The 9,807-nt window shown below is 49.9% G+C and overlaps 1 protein-coding gene and 1 non-coding gene across 3 annotated transcripts in view; one reads left to right on the top strand and one right to left on the bottom strand.

The window, feature by feature from the left end:
- LOC113570918 (myosin-16) overlaps window positions 1-9,747 on the top strand; it is a 33,460-nt gene extending 23,713 nt beyond the window's left edge. For both annotated transcript variants that reach the window (XM_035533502.1, XM_026999626.2), the window contains exons 8-23: window positions 1,579-1,665; window positions 1,746-1,991; window positions 2,464-2,581; window positions 2,851-2,978; window positions 3,667-3,863; window positions 4,061-4,193; window positions 4,293-4,509; window positions 4,946-5,082; window positions 7,155-7,258; window positions 7,548-7,740; window positions 7,909-8,112; window positions 8,199-8,324; window positions 8,421-8,591; window positions 8,688-8,888; window positions 9,032-9,178; window positions 9,291-9,747. In XM_035533502.1, coding sequence (XP_035389395.1) covers window positions 1,579-1,665; window positions 1,746-1,991; window positions 2,464-2,581; window positions 2,851-2,978; window positions 3,667-3,863; window positions 4,061-4,193; window positions 4,293-4,509; window positions 4,946-5,082; window positions 7,155-7,258; window positions 7,548-7,740; window positions 7,909-8,112; window positions 8,199-8,324; window positions 8,421-8,591; window positions 8,688-8,888; window positions 9,032-9,178; window positions 9,291-9,443 — 2,562 coding nt within the window. In that variant the 3' untranslated portion in view covers window positions 9,444-9,747. The remainder of the gene's footprint in view (window positions 1-1,578; window positions 1,666-1,745; window positions 1,992-2,463; window positions 2,582-2,850; window positions 2,979-3,666; window positions 3,864-4,060; window positions 4,194-4,292; window positions 4,510-4,945; window positions 5,083-7,154; window positions 7,259-7,547; window positions 7,741-7,908; window positions 8,113-8,198; window positions 8,325-8,420; window positions 8,592-8,687; window positions 8,889-9,031; window positions 9,179-9,290) is intronic.
- trnal-uag lies at window positions 7,012-7,093 on the bottom strand. Its single transcript has one exon. It is a non-coding gene; the product is annotated as a tRNA-Leu (tRNA).
- Window positions 9,748-9,807: the final 60 nt, after the last annotated feature.

Here is a 9,807-nt window from a genome sequence, read left to right on the forward strand (position 1 = left end):
GCCCTCACAGATACCATCAGGTAGACACCACTGCAGTCTGGAGATCTTCTGCAAAGAAATTTATTTTCCAGACACACAGGCAGCTGTGTGCACATCTTGTGGCCTGATTGTAGAGTTATAAGCTCAATTAACCACACACAGTAAATAATTCTCTTTATTGCTAAATCGCTTTTTCGCCTTTGTTTTTATGGATGGATTTTCCTGGATTAATTTTTATTTCTCCTCTGTTTGTCCTAAAAAAGTTTGATTGATAGGCGAGTAAACTGAAGTGACAGTTGACAACGCCATGCACTGGTGCACTGTGCTAGTGACAGGGGCAACTTGTGACCCTTCAGGGTTCAAAGGTCATGCGCAACCATCAGTCTTGTCCAGTCATGTAGGATCAACCCATTCCAGGCAGTGAAACTTTCCTGGGCTGTTTTCACTTTATAGGCATGTTTGAAGACTCAAAGTCCACGCGGGTCATGGCACCACTCGCTGTCCTCCTAACTGACTGCCACACATGAAACTCCACACAGACAGAGAACTTATCGCTCTCGTGTTCCCTATTCTCCATCAGCTGATGTGTAGCAACTGCCTCTTAACAGCTGTGAAGTGAGGACGAGGTGCTCTTTATCTAGATGTATTGCAGAAGAAACCTTGTTTATATTTTGTTAGTTTTTAGAAGGCTCGACTGTTTTAAGGCGCTCAAATCATTCATACTCTCAAAGTAGTGCTTTGTGTTATGCTCTGAAAACAAACCGTTCTCTCGCATGTGTTTAGATGCAGAGTGCTCGGACACTGGAACTGTTTGCCTGGGTGCGTGTCTGAAAGTTTAACAATTAAGTGAGCATTAAAGAATCTGAAACATATTGGGAAACAGACTGTATTAGAAGCTTAATTCCATTTTCGTTTATTACATAAATTCTTTTATATATGTTAAAAAAGCTTTATTAATCATTGATGGGACAGTACATCTTCGGGTAACACACCAGCACCTCCAAAACATGCTGGTCCAATAAAGGTTCAATGGCATCCTCATGTCATTAAACAATAATCGTGATCCTGTGAAATGTCTGCCTGTCTCTCTCGTCCTCCCACACACACCCACACCCACACCCACACACCCACACCCACACCCACGCACACCCACCCACCCACACACACCCACACACACCCACACCCACACACACCCACTCCCACACCCACACACACACACACACACACACACACACACACACACACACACACACACACACACACACACACACACACAGAGACAGGATGCAGAGACTTAATGTTGTTTGGCATTTGTATCTGGGAGCTTGATTTGCTGTTTGTCAAATTCCCTCTAAATATCTGAGTATGACGCGCTCAAGCACAGCACGTGCCAGGGTGCCCGCACAGTTCCCCAGGTGCATGTAATCCACTGCTGCACTCACACAATCTACAAGCCATTCTGACAGCGTGACGTCTACAAGACAGCAGTGTATAGGGGAAAAACTGAGCTCCGCGACGAGGACGTGAAGTAGAAACCCACTGCTGCGCGTAGCCAATCAGACCTGCCTTCGCTCAGCGGACATGCATCTCTTCACCCAGGTGGAGAAGCAGCGCGCCGATCTGACGCGAGAACTGGACGACCTGACGGACCGGCTGGAGGAAGCAGGAGGCGCCACTGCCTCGCAGGTGCGCTCACACCAACCCTGCTCACCTACCTACCTCCATCCATCTGCTCTTAATGCGTACGTGTCTGTGTGTGTCTGTAGATGGAGACGACGAAGAAGCGCGAGGCGGAGCTGCAGAGGCTTCGGCGCGAGCTGGACGAGTCGGCGGCGCAGGCGGAGAACGCGGCAGCAGTCCTGCGCCGTCGCCACGCTGACGCCCTGGCTGAGCTCACCGAGCAGAGCGAGGGCCTGCAGCGCACACGCGCCAAGCTGGAGAAGGACAAGCACAACCTGCGGCTGGAGGTGGATGACCTGGCCGCCTCTCTTGACGCCCTGCAGAAGGCCAAGGTTGGCCCCCCAGAAACTGAACAGCCACCTTTGACCTTCACCTGCTGAGCCTCTGGGGATCTGCTCATGTGGCGCTAAATGATGTTCCCTTTCTGGAAAAAATTCAGTGTTCAGTTCAAAACCGTTTTCATTTAATTGAGTTAAAACCCCAAGCTTGGAAAATCAGGTCCGCTTGTGTGCAGCAATTCATTTCTTAAATAAATTTAATTGCCTGAAATAAAATGGTGACACCACCTAAAACTACAGATCCGAAGGTTGAAATGGTTTTAAGATCTGCTTCTTGCCACGGTCTTGTGACTTAGAATTGTGGGAAGTGCAGCATTAACAGTAACGCTGGTCAGTCTGGCATCCTGCCCGCTCCAGGCCTGCTCTCCTCATTAGCTCCACCCACAGCCAGGCGTAGTCAGGACGCTCAAAGCTAACTGTGCCGCGTGATTGATGTCATTTATGCACATGGTTTGCGTTCACCCAGGCATCGACTGACGCCCAGCTGAGGAAGCTCGAGGACTTGCTGGCGGAGGCCAATTCTAGGAACGAAGAATTGCAGAAAGCCCTCAGTGAAACCATGGTGACCAAGAACAGACTGACAGGTGGGAGGAATTCGGCAGGAAAAGGTGTCGTCACTTTGGTTTAGGCTGTCCGCATAAAGCCCTAAACACGCATATTCATAACACATACTGAACTTTGCTTGTATGCCCTAAGTCGTGCTTTGGGCAGAGTTACCAACAAAATCATATATGATATCTATATATGATGCAGCTGCGTTAGCTAGAACGAATTGGGTTGGAAAAGAGCCTGAGCATTTCCTTTCAGAGTGGCCAGAGCGTAACCGGAGCTGTTTGCCCTGTCGTTACTGCAGCTGACAATAACGAGCTGAGTCGTCAGGTGGACGAGACGGAGGCCCGGTGCAGCCAGGCCAGCCGCTGCCGGACTCTGCTCTCAGCCCAGCAGGATGAGCTGCGCAGACTGCTGGATGAGGAGAACAAGGTACCCAACACAAAAGCTCCGCTTTGACAACAATTCACAGTGTTTGTGTTTATACCGCTTTAGTGGTTTTTTTTAGGCATTTACTTTGTGCGTGTGTGCTTGTGTGTGTGTTTGTGTGTGTGTGTGTTTGTGTGTGTGTGTATTTGTGTGTGTGTGTGTGTGTGTGTGTGTGCGTGTGCGTACATGCGTGCTTGTGTGTGTCCATGTCCGTGTGTGTGTGTTTGTGTGTGTGTATTTGTGCGTGTGTGTTTGTGTGTGTGTGTGTGTGTGTGTGTATTTGTGTGTGTGTTTGTGTGTGTGTGTGTGTGTTTGTGTGTGTGTGTTTGTGCGTGTGTGTGTATTTGTGTGTGTGTTTGTGTGTGTGTGTGTGTTTGTGTGTGTGTGTTTGTGCGTGTGTGTGTATTTGTGTGTGTGTTTGTGTGTATTTGTGTGTTTGTGTGTGTGTGTGTTTGTGTGTGTGTGTGTGTTTGTGTGTGTGTGTGTGTTTGCGTGTGTGTTTGTGTGTGTGTGTGTGTGTGTGTGTGTGTGTCCATGTCCGTGTGTGTGTGTGTGTGTGTGTGTTTGTGCGTGTGTCCATGTCCGTGTGTGTGTGTGTGTGTGTGTGTGTGTGTGTGTGTGTGTGTGTGTTTGTTTGTGTGTGTGTGTGTGTGTGTGTGTGTGTGTGTGTGTGTGTGTACGTGCGTCACAGAGTAAAGCAGTGCTGGGCAGCAGCTTGGCGGCCGTGCGGCAGGAGTGTGAGGCTCTGAAGGAGCAGCTGGAGGAGGAACAGGAGAGCAAACTGGAGCTGCAGCGCCTCGTCTCCAAGCTCAACAGCGACGTCACACACTGGCGCAGCCGCCAGGAGGCCGACGCCGCCCAGCACAGCGACGAGCTAGAGGAGGTCAAGTACGGGACGCCGCGCTCACTCCTGCTCCCACACACACACACACCCAGACACCCCACACATGTACTTCCCACTCAATAAACTACACACAGGCACAGCTACTCCTCCTTCACAGAGTCGAATAACCAAGCAGGGCTTTATGGTGCCAATCGGCACGCGCTTGAGAAACTTCCATCTGTTCCTCTGGTGCTTCTGGCAGGAAGAAGCTGTCATCTCGGCTGCAGGAGGCAGAGGAAGCGGTGGAGGCCATGCAGGCCAAGTGCTCCAGCCTGGAGAAGAGCAAGCAGAGGCTACAGGAGGAGGTGGAAGAGCTGTGCCTGGACTTGGAGAAGGTAAAATTCGCTTTGGCCCAAAAGTGCAGGTCAAAGGGCAGGTCAAAGGGCGCATGGGTGTGCCTGTAGGCTCATTAACCCCGCGGCGTGCATCCGCAGGCCAACAGCGCGGCGGGGACGCTGGAGAAGAAGCAGCGTGTTCTGGACAAGCAGCTGGCTGACTGGAGGCAGAAGAGCGAGGAGCTGGGGGCCGAGGTGGAGGGCTGTCAGAAGGACAGCAGGCAGCACGCCGCCGAGCTCTTTAAGCTCAGAACGGCCTACGAGGAGGCCATGGAGCAGAGTGAGGCCCTGCGCCGGGAGAACAAGGCCCTGCAGGGTAACACACACACACACACACACACACCAGATCTAGTGTTTTGTATTAATTTGCTGCTTCCATATTGTTTACGTTTGATCGGCTAACAGATGCCTGATACAGCTGCTTTGCAGTGTGGCCAAAGCCAAATCTCTTTCCCGCTGGATACAGGCACCTAGCTGAAAGATGCAAACATACAAATCACTCAAACTACTTCAGCCCTCATTACAAATTAGGCTGAGCTAGTGTGATGAGGCATTTAGACCACACAACGTCAGTTCCTTTTGGCGAAAATCTATGATTAGTTGAGGCACAGAGACCGGAGCCCACATGGTATGAGAGCTGTTAGTGAATGCAGGTCATGTCATGGAAACCTGGCTTTTCACATACACAACAGCGCCATTCACCTGTTCACCTGGCTGTGTTACTGCGCTACAGAATAATGCTGTTGTTTCAGAGGAAATGGCCGACCTCAGTGAACAGCTTTCCGATGGTGGGAGGAGTGTGCATGAGCTCCAGAAAATGAGAAAGAAGATGGAAATGGAGAAGGATGAGCTCCAGGCGTCACTGGAGGAATCCGAGGCAGCACTGGAGGTACAGCCCGAGACCCGCGCAGGGTTGGGCTCCGTAGAGTCACAGCACTCTACACGTCCCGGTGGACAGACGGAGTCATGGTGCAAGTTTTTACACATCCACTGACGTGTGCTAATTGACGTAAACCATCTAGCATTTTTTGTTTGTTGTTGTATTTTATTGCAACTTTTTTTCCATTATGAAAATCTGCAGCACATGGGAAATGGCAAACAGTCCTTGCAGGTTACAAGCAGGATTATCATGGAGCAAATTGCACTTTGAGATCAAAGTGATTGATAAACTGATAAAACTTCTCCTGAGGTCTGGAATGAGTGAAATGGGTCTCCTGAGGCTTACTGCTCCTGACAGAGAGGGGTGTGTGGGGATAAGCCCTGTTTACTTCATAGAGCCTCTTTCCCAGTGCCAGAGGGTTGCGCTTTTATTGTGAGGCCTTCACCTGCCTTGAAAACGCCATGCTGCCTGTGGTACTTTGTAAGGCTTCTGCTACACACGTTTCATTCGCTGTGTCAAGTCTGCTGAGGAGCGGAGGTTGTGAAATCAGGAGCTTGTTTGAAAAGCGCAGGGGTTTTGCCCTGTGGTGCATGAGGCTGCTTGTTTGACCTCGTCTGACCTCCCAGCGCTACCATTTCTTTAGGTGATGGATGGAGATACATGACTGAAGGTAGATATCAGTGTGAAAGACGGTGGTCTGTCTGGTGCTGTGTGATGGAGTTCATGGGTTGGATGTAAAACTTTTATATTGCATTTAAAGCGATTGGAACAAGAGATTGGGAGATTTGATATGTTGTTTAATATGGGTGGACTAAATATTAACATGTCTATATTTTGTAGCAAGAGACAAAATTGTATAAAAATTTATATCTATTCACATTTTATTTGCATGTACAATAAGTAGCCTGCATTTAAAATAGTCAGGATAAATAAAACAACCAACAAGCCATTGAGCAGGTAATTAATATTCTGATCGACTGAAAGTCACATGTGGTAGTGGTGGAATTTGGAGCCATGCTTCCAGACTCTGGAAACTTGCTTGAGCCATGCTTCCAGACTATGGAGCCTTGTTTGAGCCATGCTTCCAGAGTCTGGAAACTTTCTTGAGCCATGCTTCCAGACCATGGCCATGCTGCCAGTTGCTGAAAGCTGAGCAACAGGGAAGACCCATTTGTGCTGTTAAAATCAGCTTGTACATTAAATAAATGAGCAACAAAGAGTTGAGCAAGTTAAACAATGCCACAGAAAGAGAAAACCCACACCTCCAAAGAGACTAGAATCTTAATCCAACGCCTTAGACCGCTCAGCCATGCCACCTAAGCACTGATACATGTCAGTGCTATGTTCACCGCATCACTTTTGATGTAACATGATGTCATTCTCTCCCTGTTATTGGATTCCGGTGTCTCCAGATTGTGCTCACTGTGTGTTCACTCTGTGTGTGTGTATGGTACCCTGTGTTCTCAGTTTTGTTTTGTTGGTTGTTGTGGCTCTCTGTGTGTTCTTTTGATCTTTTTTTTTATACCCGGTATTCCAGATTCGCTCTGTAGATTCCTGGTAATATTAACTTAGACTGTTCCAAAGCTTCTGTTCATGGACATGCACTATATAAATGTCATTCGTCTCCTGTTGATGGGAATAAAGGCTGTTATGACTCTGTTCTTTTCTAAGAGCTGTATTTCTAAGGTGGTGGGGGTTACGATTACCTGATCCTCAGATTCAAACTTGGACATCCCACTAATATAATTCCACTTCACATTTATGGAATAGGTTTACCAGCACTAATTTACTCAAGTTGCCAGACATAGAGTGTGTCGTATCATAGCGGCAGCCGCCACTTTTTACTGAAAAGGCTGATTCAACAAACACTTCAGAGTTGTCCTACATCATAACAGGAGACCTGTTTACTTGTGTCACTAAGGCAAGCTAAAACTTCCCTGGCAGCGGTGGGATTCGAACCCACGCCTCCACAGAGACTGGAGCCTAAATCCAGCGCCTTAGACCGCTCGGCCACGCTACCACAGAACCCTTCCCTCTCTGTGTTAAAGGCTGACCTTTCACCATGTAACTGTTGCCTGCAGGTTGAGGAGACCAAGCTACTTCGCCTGCAGCTGGAACTCACTCAAGCCAAAGCAGACAGTGAACGGCGACTCCAGGAGAAGGAGGAGGAGCTGGAGACTATGAGGTACTTTACTCACCTTCCACCTTCTGCTGTCCTCTCTGCTGGGATTTCATTATTTATTGTGGCGTTACTTTACTCTCTAACTTTGCTGTTCTTAATTTTTTTCCATCTCACCTTTCACAAGTGAAATAGTAGGCTCTCAGGTAAGTAACATGACTCCTTGACCTCTGATGGAATTTGTTTGCAACGTTGTGTTCTCCAGGTTTTCTGTCTCATTTACAATACAGCTGGACCGATACATACTTGTGAAGTAAATAACGAAACCGACGTGTTCTGTGTGTTCCGCATTTAGAAAAAGCCACCAGAGGGCACTGGAGTTACTTCAGGCTGGCTTGGACGTGGAGACAAAGGGCAGAGCAGAAGGAGTGCGACTGAAGAAGAAGATGGAGAGCGAGCTAAATGATCTGGAGGTGCAGGTGGACCTGCTCAGCAAGAACAACAGCGAGCTTACGAAGACCATCAAGAAGATGCAACAGCAGATGAAGGTTCATCTCGCACTGCCTTACCACAGCCTGACAGTTCAGAGCGTTTGAAGTAACCAGAGTTTTGCAAGAGCTGCTGCTTAACTGGTGTCTCCTTCGCAACTCTGCGACTCTCCTCCCCGTATCTCCACTTCCTCGCACGCTCCTTCTCTCCCTCCCTGGCTGGCGCAGGACCTGCAGTCTCAGCTGGAGGAGGAGGCGCGGGTGCAGGAGGAGCTGAGGGAAGAGCATGCCTTGCTGGAGCGCCGCTGCGCCCTGCTGGTCACGGAGGGTGAGGAGAGCCGCGCCAGCCTGGAGGCAACAGAGAGGGCACGCAAGGCCCTGGAGACCGAGCTGCAAGAAGCCACCGAGAAGTACAATGAGCTCGACAACCAGGTGCAGCTCTGACACCCTGGGCCCGTTCGCCCCTCGCCATGTGTAACCCGGTCCAACCCCTTCCGCTCTTGGTTCTGTCCCCGCAGGCGCAGTCTATATCCAGCGGGAAGCGAAAGCTGGAGGTGGACATTCAGCAGCTGAGCCAGGAACACGAGGAACTGCAGAGCGAACTCAGAGGGGCTAACGACAGGGCCAAGAAAGCAGCGTGCGAGGTAAGTGGGCTGCTTGCGACCCTCCACGTCGCTCCCTCTCCCGTGAGACCCCGCTGCTGTCTGACGGGCCCGGCGCCACGTCTTTACTCCGTGCAGTGCGCGAGGGTGGCGGAGGAGCTGAGGGTGGAGCAGGAACACGGCATGCATCTACAGCGGGTGAAAAAGGGTCTGGAGGCGCAGCTCAAGGACATGACCGCTCGGCTGGACGAGGCCGAGCAGCTGGCCTTGAAAGGAGGCAAGAAGATCATCCAGAAACTGGAAGGCAGGGTAACTATGGAAAATCCCAACTCAATCCCACCTCTTCACCGGGGCACCTTGCCCCGCACTTTTACCAAGACCCGCTCTGACATTGTGGCCTGGCAGGCGAAGGAGCTGGAGCTGGCTCTGGAGACGGAGCAGAGGAAGAACGGCGAGACGGCGAAGACGCTGCGGAAGAATGAGCGGCGCCTGAAGGAGCTCCTCTTCCAGTCCGAGGAGGACCAGAAGAACCAGCAGAGAATGCAGGAGCTGGTGGAGAGACTGCAGATCAAAATGAAAACCTACAAGAGACAAGTGGAGGAGGCCGTAAGACATCGCGGCCACTTCCGCCTGCTTTTGTTGGTCTGCTTTGGGGATTCCGACGTTTAAGTCACACTGACACTAGCTTGATCAAACTGAAAATTTGAAAGAACTGTTGGCGTTCAGCAGATATCTGTGCATTCTTGCAGGAGGAGCAGGCCAACGCGAACCTGGCCAAATACAGGAAGACCGTCCACGAGCTGGATGACGCAGAAGAGCGAGCTGACATCGCTGAGTCTGCTCTCACCAAGATCAGAAGCAAGAACAGAGGCAGCTTCGGCAAGGGCTATTCGTCAGTACGTCCCGCCATCACGCTGGTCTCTGCGGCCTGCAGCACAGGTCCCTTGGGATTTGGAGTTATTCGTGGACGTCGCTTGCACTGACCGCCTGTTCTTGCATTCTCTGCAGGGTTACAGTACTCCGTTCCAGGGGATCGTAAGGTCACCCAGCTCTGCTGGGTCAGAGGGCAGAGGCGAGAAGATCCTCACGGATGACGACGAGTCCGTCAGTTCTCTCATTCCCACCTATCTCAACTCCCTCAAGAAGCTGATGGCTGACTAGTGCCTTTGATCGGGAGTGGGAACTGCTGGCTCGACCTCTGGAAAGAATTTCTTGATTTAAGATTTCCAAGAAAGATTTCAGATGCTAAAATAACAAAAACTTTGGTCCCCACAAGCATTTATTTTCAGTATTATTCTCTTTTTTGTACTGCAACATTTGTGTAAAACATAATGAAGTCCATAAGTAACTGGACAGTGGTTATTTTTACTGTTTTGTTCTTCGGCACATTTGATTTGAAAGAAATCCAAGCATATATGCGCGCACACACACACACACACACACACACACACACACACACACATATATATATCACACACACACACACACACACATATAACACACACACACACACACACACACACAT

Source organism: Electrophorus electricus, chromosome 14 (assembly GCF_013358815.1).
Source record: "Electrophorus electricus isolate fEleEle1 chromosome 14, fEleEle1.pri, whole genome shotgun sequence".
Lineage (NCBI taxonomy): Eukaryota > Metazoa > Chordata > Actinopteri > Gymnotiformes > Gymnotidae > Electrophorus > Electrophorus electricus.